Here is a 14,559-nt window from a genome sequence, read left to right as displayed (position 1 = left end):
TATTCAAGTTTAGTTTTACCAATTCAGATTCAAAACATTAAAAACTAGAGCCAAATTGTCTTCACGGGTGAGCAGACAACCACCCTGAGACCTAGACCCTAACAAAACTATCCCATCTGGGCTTTGACAAGAACATAATTGCAAGGAATGTTATCCTTTTGTTATGAACAAATCTGGATTTTGTATTACCTGACTACAACTAAAACAGTAAAAGAAAAACAAATCTAACTTGCTGAAAGGGTCTGAAATTGTTTATAGTTTCAGTAGTTAGCTACACAAACAATGGCAAAAATAATGTCACTGTTTGAATCACTATGCAAATATGAATTTAATTGAACTACCAGCAATCTAGTAAAATGTAGTTAAACTACTTGTTTAATCACATGTAGTTCACTTCTCCCCAACGCCGTGCAAAGGTATGTGTGCGTGTGTGTGTGTGTGTGTGTGTGTGTGTGTGTGTGTGTGTGTGTGTGTGTGTGTGTGTGTTTATTTCGGTGAGTGTATGTGTCTGTTAAGAGCGGGTGTTGATATTCTTAGTGATTGTACATGCATATGCTAATATGTGTATGCATACAGCTTGCCCTGGGCTGTATTTTGTGAAGTGAGCTTATAATAGACTTTTATTCTCCTGCCTCTTTGAAATTCCGGGCAAATCAAAATACATCAGGACCTGATTGTCATTTTGTGGAGATCTTCATTGTGCCAAGCCGGCATGTGATTTCACTTTGTAATTTTGCAATGTCTCATTCCTGGGGACAAGATATACATATTCATCTAGACAGTATAGAAAGTGTCAAATAGAGGTGTCCTAATTGTGTCCTTGATGAAAGCCTATTAATATTGAACACTCCTGCAGTCACCCATGTGTCAGCCCAGTGGAAAATTCATGTGTTTTTTTTTTCTCCAAGTTATCTCCTCTGTTTTTTTTTTCTTTTTCAGTGGGGACAAAAAGCAGATCTGTGCTTATCTCTAATGATACCTGATCCCCAGGGGAAGACTAGTGGGACTCTCGCTGGCTTTAGCAGATTCATCAAACCAAATATTGGCCACTTTCCTCTGGAGGACGCAAGTCACATTGCGTTATATCACTGTTAATTAAAATGAAATATGCGGTTAAATTATTCTGTGTATTGTTGCCTGACGAGTGTGCACACGTTAAATGCAGACCACTGAGGCTCCATCGGCAGTTAACAAAGGTTTCACACTTCTTTTTTCTCCCCCTGTATCTCTCGCTCTCTCTCTCTCTCTCTTTCTTTCTATCTGCTTCAACCCTTGCTCCGCAGCCTTTGTTTTTTTTTTCTTTCTTTTTAAAAGACATTTTCAAGGTTCTTCCTCAAGGGCTATTTTGATCAAGTCTTAACACAAAATGTGGCACTAGAGTCACACCGGAATTCTCTCCTCCTGGACTAGGTCTTCTCATTTTTCACCTTCATCAAAATCAGATTCGTCTCTTATATTCTCTTCTTTCTTTCTTTCTTTCTTTCTTTCTTTCTGTCTTTCTGTTGTTCAACAGCTGACACCTCAAACGACTCTCCTTTCACATCGGACAATCTCTTACAAGTACAAAACATAATTAAAGAAACCCTTTCTCTCAAAGAACAAAATAATGAAGAAAAAAAAAACTATTCTCTCTCTTTCTCCCCCTCTCTCAGCTGACCAGAGGTGACATTGCTCCGTGGCGGTCAGGAGCTCTGCCTGGCCTTCCTCTCATCTGTGATGGCCGCGCCACCACCCCCTTGATCTGGCGCCCTCCGCCTGTCAGCCCTGCACCTGTAACACAGAGACCTCCTGCCCACCCCCTACCCTCCCCCGATACCCCCCCACCCGCCACCCCCTTTCAACTCCCGGCTCATAGACACGCTCAGACATGCTTTGCATTTTAGCACGATTTCAGCGGTCCAAGCAATGCTCCTGAGACTGGCCACCGGCCCAGCTGTTCCCTTCATTTTAATGCACTCTGAATAATATTAAAGTAGAATCAGTGGAATTTATTAATGCGGGGAGGCCCCTCGGAGAGATGCTGTTAAAGGCCAATGATTTAATTTAAGCTCTTAAAGGCTACACTCAACACTTGATATATAGGGAAGAATTATGTCTCTGTGTCAAGGAGTAGCACGGGCCGCTGTTTAAATAATATGTAAACTACGACTGTAGAAAACAGTTGGGTTGAAGAGGGTGTTTTGGAACGGTGTTTCATGTATACCAGACTGTTCTGCCTCGAGCTCACTAGTGCTGCCTGTGGCTTTAGCTGCGTCTTTATTTTCGCTGTGAACATGAAAGTTTTCCGACTAACTTTGCTGTTGCTTCCAGGCCACATTAAAGCGCCTGCTGCAAATATCTGACTTCCGACTTCATCCTAACAGCCAAGCTTCCTCTGAAGTCATTTTTGCAGGCAGCGCCACTTGCAAAGAAAGGAACCTCAATCAGTGACTGGTGCAAGCGCAATCTGGCTGGGTCATTTGGATCTCGTTACAAACCGAATTTTTTGGAAAAGCCTCCCCCTTATTGGTGTCAAAGTGCTGCTTTCGGGGTCAGCCCTGACACTCCCGGGCTTTTTTTTTATTGTCGGAGAGTGTAAGCACTTTTTTTTTTTTTTAAGGCTGGGTGCGATGAAAACAAATGAAAACCAAAGTGATGTGACACATGCAAGTTAACAGGCGAGAGCTACCGGCGCTACACCGCCACCTCCTCCCCAGGAATGCATGTCAGTTCTGAAGGAGGGCAGCACAGACCCTTAATAAAACTGCTTCCATTACAGCTATTGAGAAAGAGGTGCCAGGATAAAGAGGGTAATGAGCCCAGGCATACACGTGCCAAAGCAAGGTGCCGTTGAAACGACACACACCTGCGAAAAAGGACCTCGAGAGGAGAGGAAGTGAGCGCATGTGTGTGTGTGTGTTTGTGTGTGTGTGTGTTGCCACTCTCTGTACCCACACTGTTCTCTGGCTCTTGCTACAGGGGGCCGCATATCACAGAAAAAAAAGTGACTGCTCCAAAAAAATGAGAGAAAAAAAACAGGTTGTAGGGGTCCTTGCGCGCAAGCTTGCCCGCGGAGCTGCCTGAGGAACTACCATGGAAACAAGGAGTGTGACAGGCTCAGGGGGGTTCTGCCACAGCTGCAGGCACTTCCGCTTTTGACAGGCTGATGAAGACATCACCGCCATGCAGAACACAACAACAAAAACAACAACAACAAGAAAAAAAAAACCTCCAGTGAAAAAAAAAAAAAAAGGCTCAATGTTAACTGCCGCATGCCTGAAACGTTCATTAACAAAGCTGGTAAAACATCCAGGGAGTTTCTAATGCTTTCAGGGACCAGATTGTGTGGCTGTTGCGCGTCTTTAGAGATTTCATGTTTTCGCCCTCTGGAGGAGAACGCAAATTGATAAATAATATATCTCAAAATATGATTGCACTCATAAACAGAGCCTGGAGACCACCAATCCACACTACGGTTCTCTTAACTGTAACATCGTCCTCCCCGTCATTGGACCTAAATGACATGACGTTACACATAGCGGCTCTCCTGACAAAAGTTCAGTGCCACCGACTTGACAGCTGGTGAATAAGCCAGTCACACGCTCTGCGACCCTGTTAATGCCAGCGACGTCATCCATCTTGACAGTAACCTCTGTGATGACGGGGCTAACCCTCATCACAGTGTTTCACCGAGCTGCCGCCTGGCACCAAACGCAATGCGGTCGGCCCACTTCACGGCACTCGGAATGATAAAACACTGTGGGGGGTGCGGGTGGAAAGGGCAGAATCAAAGGGGTCGCTCTTAGCTAAGCAACACACTGGCCACTTTAAGTCTTCTGTATCATGTCAGTTTCCACCACTGCTGTTGTTTCTCGTTCCCCCGAGCACATGAGGCTCTGCCTCCCCAGGGGGTTTCGCGTCGGATCCTCTGTCTCTTTTTACATTTCAGTTCACTTCCCATACGCTGCTGACAGCTCGGATCCTATTGAATTTCACAGAATGTTCTGGGCTAAAAATAACAAACTGGAATTCATATGCACTTCAAAGTTTCCGGTGCTTCTAATGCGACGGTGATAACACACTTGGTGACCGCGCTTTTTCTTGGGAGGCTTGTTTAATTGGTTTCACCTCTTTGAGAAAAAACCTGATTGGGTCTTTTATTGTTCTTCCGTGTGCTAAGGAAGGAGGAATCCCCCCCACCATCCTCTCCCATCTCTCTTCAGCCCCCCCAACCTTCACCCCCATCACCCCCCCGCCACCCATTTCCCAGCCTCCACTGGGGGCTGGGAGGCATGAGGGCTCTGGTGTGTGTGTGTATGTGTGTGTGTGTGTGTGTGGGGGGGGTTGCTCTCGTCTTAGGCTGAGGGGTCACTTCCACTCCCCCTCGCATTGAAACGGACCCCTGGTGGCAGCTCCTGGGAGAGCGCGCTGATGTCTCTATCAGGCTGTCAGAAGAGATAGCCCGGGGCTGCGCCGGGGTCCCCTGGAGCCAATCAAACTCCTCGCCGTGCACCGGTGGATGCTCTTCCAGCAGCGCACAACTGGGCTGGGGGGGGGGGGGGATTGTTGGGGGCTGTGTGTGTGTCTGTGTGAGTTCGATGAGGGGGTGGACGCAAGTATGCAATGGTGTGTGAGTGTGTGTGTATGTGTGTGTCGGGGGGGGGGGGGGGGGTGTATGGGGGATGCTCAGTTCTCTAATCAGTCAGAACTAAGTCCCAGTGCTGAGGTCTGGGGCTCATGTTTGCGCGTGACACCAAACAGACTCACTCCGTGCCGAAGCGCATCTATTTTTACACAACGCAACTTCTTTATCTGTGCACACATCCCATTATGAGTCCAGACAGAAAGGAAGCGAAAGAGAAAACTTTTTTTTCCACGGGAAGTTTACTCTCCACTCACTCTGGGGAGAGAAAGTTTGAAAAGCGAGGCTGGAGGCTGTGCATCAGACAAGACCAGAGAAACAGGATGCTTCAGCTCAGTGTGGGAACATTAACACCATTTCAGATAATCAAGCCAAAAGGACCGTTAGCTCAGGAAAAACACTGTTACACAGAGAGGTGTCACACACACACACACACACACACACACAATATGATGCTGTTGGATGATAATTTCAATTTCACCATTTTTTAATTATCTGGTGATATGAGATAATCCTCAAACCTTGCGCTTTTTTAAACAGCTCGATGCGTGACACTTTTGCGAGCGTTACAACATGAGAAGCCCATCGTGAGGCTAAGGGGCTGTGTAAAATCTCTCTGTAATGTGCATAAATAAGTTGATGAGGCAGGAAAGCTCCATTACTCTCGCACAAGCTCCATCTCGGGGAGAAACACTAAGGCTCGATGCGACTCGAGGAGGGCCATTAGGCAGTGGAGGTGATTTTAATGAAAATGGGAGCCACTAAGTGCTGGGAATGAAGAGAGTGCCCCCTCTCTCTCTCTCCTCTCTTTTTTTTCTCTCTCTTACTCACCCACTCTCTCTTTCCCTTTTTACCCCTCTTCCTGTCTCTCCCTCTCTCTCTCTCTGTATCTATGAGATGAGCTCTCTCATCTGGACTGTGTTGTTGTGGGAAAACAGTAGAGGCACTGCATTAGCCTGTGAGCCGGACCTGCCGAGGCTTTGATGTGAGCACCACAACCATGGCACAGCAGTGGCCTGAGTCCTCTACCAAAGGCCACGTTGTGCAATCACATGTGCTCTCTCTCTATCTACCTCTCTCTCTGTCTCTCTCTCTCTCTGCAGTGAGATCTGCCTCCCTGAGAACAAATACACTTTGTGAAGTTAGACCCCCTGCTGGTTTCTCCACCATTTCGGTTATTCCCTCCTTACCTCTTTAACATCATGGCAGCATGGCTAAAACATCATCATATATCATACAGACAGAAAAAAAACACAGTATCACAAAAGAATGTTTAATATTTACAGTACATACAAATTTAAGAGACAATGATTTCTCAAAAAAAAAAGTTGAAGTAAAGAAAATATATGATTGCTCTATATGTATCAAAGCAAATATCCTATGATACAGAGGAAGTATATTTCTCTGTCCGAATAATGATAGTATCATACGAAAACAGCATGGCATACACATTTCAGCTGGGTTTGCAATTAATCACATAGTTATGCTTTGTACTCGGTCCATGGTCAACAGAAAGACATTTCCATGTGGTGCAGGTCACCGGAGCTTTTCTGGTGCTCGGCGGCCAAGAGTTCCAGTGATCCAAAGCGTGTTGTTAAGCTGGGCCAGGGGGCGCCCTACTTTTCCTTTTTTCCCCATAAAAGCTTGGAGCTGTGATTGACAGCACCATGTGCTGCCCCTAGAGACCAACCACAGCCCCCATCAAAAGGGGTGGCAGGAACACAGAGACACACACACACACACACACACTCTATCTCACGTGCAAATATACATACACATACACACACAATTGTACACACCCACACACACACATGCACAAGCAAACACACACTTACAAATACAAATAAAAAACACACACATACACACACCTATACACACACGCAACCCAATTTGCACTCATACACACACATGACCATGGGCCTCGCAGTAACAGTGTGTCCAGTGGGCACAAGCGAGTTGTCAAAGTACCAAAACAGAGAGCGACCGAGACATTTTATGAAAGGGCCGCCTTTCATCCATCCATCCATCCATCCATCCATCCATCCATCCACATCGGCGCATCACTCCATCCCCTCCTCTGGTCCTCCAGGCAGGGATCTAGCGTTTCTTGCGCTGTGGGTTGGCAGCGGGCGCGCGGAGCTCGCTGTACTGCACCTGTAAAAACAAACAGGAGTTTGGTAGGAGAGGCAGGTAATCCGAGCTCAGCGGAGCGCGCGTAATGGCTCCCCTGAGGAGCCCGGCCCAGGCAGGGGGAGAGCCAGCCGGCCGCGCCTGTAATGAATCATTTTTTAAACACAGGAGCAGAGGGGATTAATCACAGGGAGAAAGGATTTGAAAAGTCAAGGGGTTCTTCACCAGCTCCGGCTACCCCACCACCACCTCACCCCCCTCCCCCCCATCCGTCTCTCCTCCTCCTCCTCATCCTCAAGCTCAGCATTAGAGGCAGACAGTAGCCTAACTGAGGGACGACCTGCCAGCCAGCTCGGGGGCCGACTGCAAAGCCATGGAATCGCTCATTGTGTGCCGCCGCGTCCTCTCAGAGAACAAGTGAGAAGAAAGAAAGAAAGAAAGAAAGAAAAGAAAACACGACAGAACTTTTTTCTTCTCCCCCTTCCACTCTGTGTTCCAGCGCTGGTCCTAATTATAGCAGCAGTAGGCAGAAGTTTGTTTGGGAGTGAAATCAGCCATGGCTCCTGGGTTGGCAGCTACTCACGCAGAGGTCAGTGGGTAACTCCTGCTCCTCTGCTTCGCTCAGAACTCATCAGAGCGACCTTTGAACCCTTGTAGCTTACTGTAAGGGCTGCATCGCCTTGATAATAACCTGAACTGTGCCAGTCTGAGACTTCTCATCAAGGACTGTGGTGTTCATTCTGCAGTACTTATATACTCACATATGCAAAACTGCTAGACTGATCATCAGATTGGTGTTCAGAATCGATCACCTTAGCAAGTCTCATACTTACTCTTTGCCCTCAGAGAGAAGATAAAAATAAAATATCTAGAATTTGTTTGGTCTAGAATACTGATGTGGACTACAGTTGATGTACACTTCCAGTTTAGAGCTGTATTTTTACTGTTATCCATACTGAAATAAGTATACATTAAAGTATACAGTATACAGTAAAGCTGACAAATAGATAGGAGACAGAAAAGAGGTATAAAATGGAAAATCATTTTAAAAAGCGGACAAATTGCTTCTCGCTGGCGGGGTGAGGCAAAAAACAAGAAGAAAATATCTCTTGTTGATTTTGTGTGGTTGTTTTTCCAAACAAAAACAATAACATGCAAACACACACGCTAACACACACACACACACACACACACACACACACACACACACACACACACACACACACATACACACAGAAAGAGCTCTGTGAAATGGAGGTGAGAACTCAGCTCTAATTACTGAGTCCTGATTATCAGAATAGGAGATGGAAGGGAAAGGAACAAAGAGACGGCGGGCCGCATCTGAACATGAAACTGCCCTCAGAACTGACAGATGCTTCTTATTTTAGGACACAGGAGTCTGCATCAGAAGTCCACTTTTGAGGGGGGCCTTTGAAGACGGGCTCGGGCGCTAATTGCCAAGTCACTCTTCCCCAGCGAGACAGGAGTCAACTTCAGTTTTAGTAACGTGCCACTCATCCGTTTTGGGCCCCGCACCATCTCAGGTGCTGAAGGGCCACACACAAAACAAAAGCCCATCAGGCGTTCTGTCGTCCGTGTGTATGATTCTCAGTCTGTAGGACGAGAGCGAGAAAAGTGCGGAGAACCTGCTATATATAATCTCAGACTGTTTGTTTGTTTGTTTGTGTGTGTGTGTGTGTGTGTGTGTGTGTGTGTGTGAGAGAGAGAGCTAGTTTGAGTCTCGGGAAACACGACAGCAACAAACAGTCCAATCGTTTTTTTTTTCTCTCTCTGTCTGTTTCTCTCTTTTTTTCTTGTCTTTTTCCTAGTTTGGAATGTGAAAGTCGTTTGACGCATTGCCTTCCACTCCCCAGCACAGAGTAGGAGAAGGCTGGCAAGGTCGGCGACGGAAGAAATATTTACCGCTTTCCCCTGCCAGCCTGTGCATCAATGCCAGAATACTCCCTCGTCACGGCCTCCGGTGACAACCTCCTGCACCCCTCAGCTCCATGTAGTCTGAGGAGCAGAGCGAGGGAAATAAGGCCAAACAGGAGAGCACAGGGAGGGGAGCAGGGAGATCTCCTCAGCAGAGGGTTAGGGTTAGGGTTAGGTGCCAGCTGAGGCTAGACAGTTGAGCGGGAATGCATGGGCTTTTGCGCGCGTGTGTGTGTGTGTGTGCGTGTTTGTGTGTGTATGTGTGCGAGTGTATTAGGGATGCAATGGTACAGTGGGCCCATGGTTTTTATGTATCACAGCTTTTGGGCCATGGTAACAGTACGGTTTCGGTATCCTTTTAAAATGTAAATCACCCTTTAAACAATGAACTATTTATTTTCCCTATAGACCAGGGGCGGCTTGTCCATAAGGGTGATTGGGGCGACGCACTGCCTACGGGAAAAGGATATTTTTTTTTTTCTGTCGAATTCTACCACTAGACTGTCTGATCTGCCTCTGATCAGCCAATCAGCCAACAGTCAGGCAACAGTCAGGCAAAAGTCGTGCTTCAAATGAGCCCGCCCCTTTTTAGGGCGTTTTTTGGCCCAGTTAAATCCATTTTTTTTCACAAAACAGGGCTCTCAATGCATTCTCTATGGCTTCCGGGAGGGCTCGCCCCTCCATGCTTTCGTCATACGTAATAGGACGTATAAGCGTATAAGACCGTCATACGGCTTCGGTCAAGGCATATTCTGTCAAGATGGCTAACGTTCAGTGCAACAACTCGATTCGCTCTCTGAAAGAAACTCCTTTTTAGTCCGCGTACTAATGAAGATAAATTGACAACAAAACAATTAGGACTTCCTAGACCAAATGTATCCATTCAACAGGTTTCTACAAAGGGGGGGGGGATCCTACATCCAACAATTGGAACGAAAGAAAATCGTGGCTAGAAGGCTGTGAAGTGGCTAACGCAGTCTGTATGTCTATATACCACTGTCACTTTTCATAGGTTTCACGTGTGAATGTTCGCTTCTTGCACTAACACTGAGTTATTTTCTATGTGATGACTTATTTTGCTTTTGTAAGCCAATACTGAGTTAATCAGCTAACAACAAATTGATACAATTGTCTTGCTTAATGTACCTACTGAATGGGTCGCCTTAATCATGATAAAAAGAATTGCCCCCCCTGAGATTTTTTTCAGGAGCCGCCACTGCTATAGACAAATAAAACGTTTTATTCATGGAACATGGCAGCATGACTGACTAGGCCTGGCTTCTGTCTCTACTACAGTGAGGTAGCTTTCACTTGCTCTGGAGGTTCAACCATCAGTGGCGAGAGCTAGATAGGGTGTGTGTGTCAATTCATTAGGGGACATAGTAACGCAGTTCATTTTTTTTGCCATCAGGTGACATAATCCCACGTCAGTAACCACCGAACAGGGCTGCAAATCTTTGGCAATAAATACTCCCACTGCTTTCGTTATTACCTCCACCAAGGAGTTTTTGGTGCAGTTTGTTTGTTGGTTTGTTTGTCTGTAAGCAGGATTACACAAAAGCTGCTGGCTCAATTTCCATGAAACTTGGTGGAAAGGTCTAGCATGGGCCAAGGATTAACCCATTACATTTTGGAGTAGACCCGACTCACAGGGGGGCTCTATGAATTTAGTTTCACTTTTGCTAACATTGCAAGATGCAGCATTTGGCCTTGGCAGAGGTCTGCACTCTGCGAGGGCCCCTATAGTTTCTTTGTTTTATGTTGAATGGTTCGACATAATACCATTTACCATTGCACCCCAAATGAGTATGTGTGTGTGCATGTGTTTGTGTGTGCGTGTATGTGCGAATGCAAATGTTGTGTGTGAATATGTGCTTATGTGCATCTGTGCTGTAATAACTGCCTTTGAGTATGAGGGTATGCCATGTGTTTATACATATGGTGTGTTTGGGTATATCTGCGTTTGTGTGAGTCTGTGTGTCTGCGTGTGTGTCTGCTCATATGTGTGTGTATGTGTGTATATGAGTATATTAATCTGTTTGTATGTGTGTGTGTGTGTGTGTGTGTGTGTGTGTGTTTCCATGCTGCCCCCGCTCAGGCTGTAGAGCCCAGTTAGGCAACACCAACAGCCACCTCTCCCCGGCAGCCTGGCACGCGGCCCCCGGCCCCTCTGATGTAACCGCCAGTGACACACCAGCCACGGCGGAGGCGCGCTCGCATATGGCACCCAGCAGGGCGGCGATGATGCACCACTTCATCAATCCACTCCTTCAAATCTGATGTGCACATGGCGCAGGGGGGAGACTGTCAGACAGCACACACACACACACACACATACACCAACACACTCACACACACACATACACACCCCCCTGGCCGATCCCTGGGACTAGACACCCAACACTACCCCTGCTTTTATCTCAGGCCGACAAAACTGATAATCAGCGACAAGGCGGGAGCGATATGGCCGAGGACAGATCAGAGCGGAGCCCTCCACTGCACCGAGGTGATCCCGGGAAAACACGCAGAGGACTAATTGGGCCGGAGACAGCTCCTTAAAGGCACTAGCCCATTAATAATCAAACACAGGCACAGGAAGTATTCCCCCAGCACATGGGAATTCTGCTAAAGCAAATAATGCAGATATCTTTGGGGAATTCCCTTGCTGTCTCTCTTTTCTCTCTCTCTCTCTCTCTCTCTCTCTCTCTCTCTCAATCTCTCTCTCTCTCACTCTCCCTTCTCGTTCTCCCACTCTCCCTTCTCGTTCTCCCACTCTCTCTATCTCTATCTGTGTGTAAAATTGGACTCTTACCTTTTGAACATCAGAAGGCACCCTCTTGAGGAAATCCAGCATTTCATTATTGTCAATGGCATACGGGTCGCGCAGTTTCTTGGTGAATTTGTTAACACCTACAGAAAAACAGAAGCACATTAATAAATAAAGATGTCTTCCAAACCATGATTTGAGACAAGACAAGACAGACAAAACAAAAGCGATCCCCATCCCATCACGAGGACTACTCCCCAATGTCTATGAGAAGGCACACTGGGGGTGTTACTACATTTCAGCCTCCAAAAAGAACTAAATTGGTTCTACAGTGGATGCCTAAATTGGAGTGTTTCAGCGACAGGATTTGGGATGTGTGCCTTGCGTTCATATAATGAGAGCTGCTCAACCTTTAGATGGGGGAAAACAAGCAGAGCATGCTGCCACATTTCAGTCTTATTTGGACACAGATACACACTATCAGAAAAACAATGAAAACCACTTTCATAATACTTCTCTACAGATAGTTGAAAACTCTCTTTCTCTCTCTCTCTCACACACACACACACACACACACACACACACACACACACACACACACACACAAACAAACAAACAAACAAACTTTCCATGTATAATTTCAACTCATTATTTCACTTGTAAGAAGTTAATCCAAACATTTGCCATGGAGACAAAACATTGCGAGGGCCCCCTGGTTCGTTTTTTCTGTAGAAAAACCACCAAAGGCCAAGAATGACTCTCAGCAACATGAAAGGCTTGCCCTGGAAGCATGAAGGAGAGCGTGAGCGCTGGAGCCGTTTGATAGTGTTTGGATATTGATTGTGTTCAGTGCTCTTGAGATGCACTGCCGGACCCAAGGCCAGAGGGGAAGATGCTTCTGCTGAACATCGGTGACCTTTGACCTGTGTATACACTAAAGAGTGGGCTCTATAGCTCCAGACTGTGTATGTTGCCTCTGGATTAAAACCCTTCCCATTGTTGAACAACACAGAAGAGTAAATCACGTAAAAAGAAGAATTACATGAAATCGCAGCAATTTTTCAAAGAACATGAATTGCTGAAAAGAGGTGTCTGAGTGTGTGTGTGTGTGTGCGTCCTTACCCCATATCATCACGATGTAGCGAAGCGGGATAAAGTACAATGCAGCCGTCACCCCAAAGAACACTATGCAGGCCAGGAACGACAGGAAAGGCACTGACCAGTTGAAAGTGCTGCAAACAACAGGATGCCATTAAAAAAAAAAACATATTTGATAATTTACTTCAAAGTCCTCGGAATGATAACAATAGCTTTAGATTTTACGAGTGGGTATTATGAAATAGACGGTAAGTGACAGTAAATGAAACCCACTTCTTAATCCTTTCTGCGACAGATGCAACCTCATCCAAGGTGTTCTGCACGATGAGGACCGTCTCTTGAACCATATGGATTTTCTCCATCAGTCCTTTCTTCTCTGATTCCTGAAAGAGGGAGAGAGAGAGAAAAGAGAAATAAACAGGGAGTGATGAGCTGGGTCAGCTGCCGCAGACAGATCAGACAGTGAAAGTGCTTTATTTCTCAAGTGTCATCACGAGTAATTCATCTACCCAATGGCCTATAATGAGCCCAGCTTTTGCGTCTCTTCACGCTGCCTTTTGAAAGCGCGGCGACTTCTCGGCGAGAGAGCACCGTCACGAGGAGACGAGCTGTGTGATTTCCCCTTTTGTCGGCCACAAACAATGGAAGTGCGCCCACAATCAAAGATTAAGTGGGGGGGGGGGGGGGGGGGGGGGAAGGAAAAAGATCTAAAATAGCCATTGACAATCAGAAGCTGTCAGGAATGAGGGAGTGAGCGAGTGAGTGAGTGTGTGAGTAGAGAGGAAGGGGGAACTTGAGATGTAGAAGGGTGCGAATGGGGCGAGTTGGGTCTTGTTCTCGGGGTGCTAGCATAGCGCCTCGCTCCCCACCCCTGGATTGACTTGCCACCCTCTGGTCTCGGGGCGGGTAGTAAGCTCTCGCACCTCTCACTGCCACAGAGCTAAGGAGGGGGCCAAGGACACACACACACACACACATACACACACACACATACAGACATTCACACAAGCAAATATATGTACACACAGTCACATGGACATGTGTGCACACACACTGAAATGCACACAAACAAAGACATACACACGCACACACACACACACACACACACACCCTCAATCGCTATTTTTCTCTCCACTTCTGATCTGGTGACAGGCAGCACTCTCAGCACTCATCTCTAATACCAACAACTGTAAACCACAGGCGCTATGATGATGGGGCCTAGGCAGCACAATGCTATTTTTTCTAATGGCCTTGCTGGGAAACACCACTACTGTCCTTTTGAATAAAGACATCACATGCCTTTGTGTCTCAGAGTGGCTTACGGACATGGGCCAAATGGACTGGGCACTTTGAGGCAGGAAACAAAAAACATACAGAAGATGGTGTTGGAGAAGAAGAAGAACAACAACAAGAAGAAGAACAAGAAGAAGAACCATCATAGCAATTTGAGAGCAATGTGATCACATTAGTGAGTTCTCCAGGCTGCGGGGAGCGGCGGCAGAGACGGGCGAGACAGAGGAGAGTGGCTCTTCCAGAGGCATGACACGAAGCAAACAGAAGATAACTGGAGTAATGTTAGCCCCACATGCCACATCAAAAAGAGGAAATAATGACAGGAATAATGACAGATGAGAGCAGGAAGGAATAGAGAGACGGAGGGCGAGAGAGAGAAAAAGTGAGAGACAGAGAGAGAGAGAGACGTGGACAGAGAGAGAGATGAGGAATAGGAGAGAGCGAGAGAAACAGAGAGAGAGAGAGAGATGTGACTGGTTCTTTCAGAGGAGGCTTGCTTGCTTGAGGAGGTGCGCGGAGGCTTTTTTGTCCTCTGAGGATGTTTGTGTTTAAAAGCATCTCCAGATCTCCAGACAGAGCGCCTTCATCACAACACTGCTGCAGAGGCCCCTGGGAAAAACACAGCGAGCAGACTCCCTGCTGATGCCCACCCCTCCACCCCCCTCCTCTAGACACACACACACACAGGAAGAAAGCTGTTCCCACACACACACAC

General features: G+C 46.7%; 1 protein-coding gene across 4 annotated transcripts in view; it reads right to left on the bottom strand.

The window, feature by feature from the left end:
* Positions 1-6,467: 6,467 nt before the first annotated feature.
* mctp2a (multiple C2 domains, transmembrane 2a) overlaps positions 6,468-14,559 on the bottom strand; it is a 45,472-nt gene continuing 37,380 nt past the window's right edge. For all 4 annotated transcript variants that reach the window (XM_031564415.2, XM_031564418.2, XM_031564419.2 and 1 more), the window contains 4 exons: positions 12,825-12,934; positions 12,576-12,685; positions 11,499-11,596; positions 6,468-6,775 (listed from right to left, as the gene is read on the bottom strand). In XM_031564415.2, the coding sequence (XP_031420275.1) occupies positions 6,719-6,775; positions 11,499-11,596; positions 12,576-12,685; positions 12,825-12,934 (375 nt within the window). In that variant the 3' untranslated portion in view covers positions 6,468-6,718. The remainder of the gene's footprint in view (positions 6,776-11,498; positions 11,597-12,575; positions 12,686-12,824; positions 12,935-14,559) is intronic.

The sequence above is a fragment of the Clupea harengus genome, chromosome 3 (assembly GCF_900700415.2).
Source record: "Clupea harengus chromosome 3, Ch_v2.0.2, whole genome shotgun sequence".
Classification (NCBI taxonomy): domain Eukaryota; kingdom Metazoa; phylum Chordata; class Actinopteri; order Clupeiformes; family Clupeidae; genus Clupea; species Clupea harengus.
The sequence above is the reverse complement of the archived record's forward strand: the minus strand, read 5'-3'. Positions and strand labels throughout refer to the sequence as shown.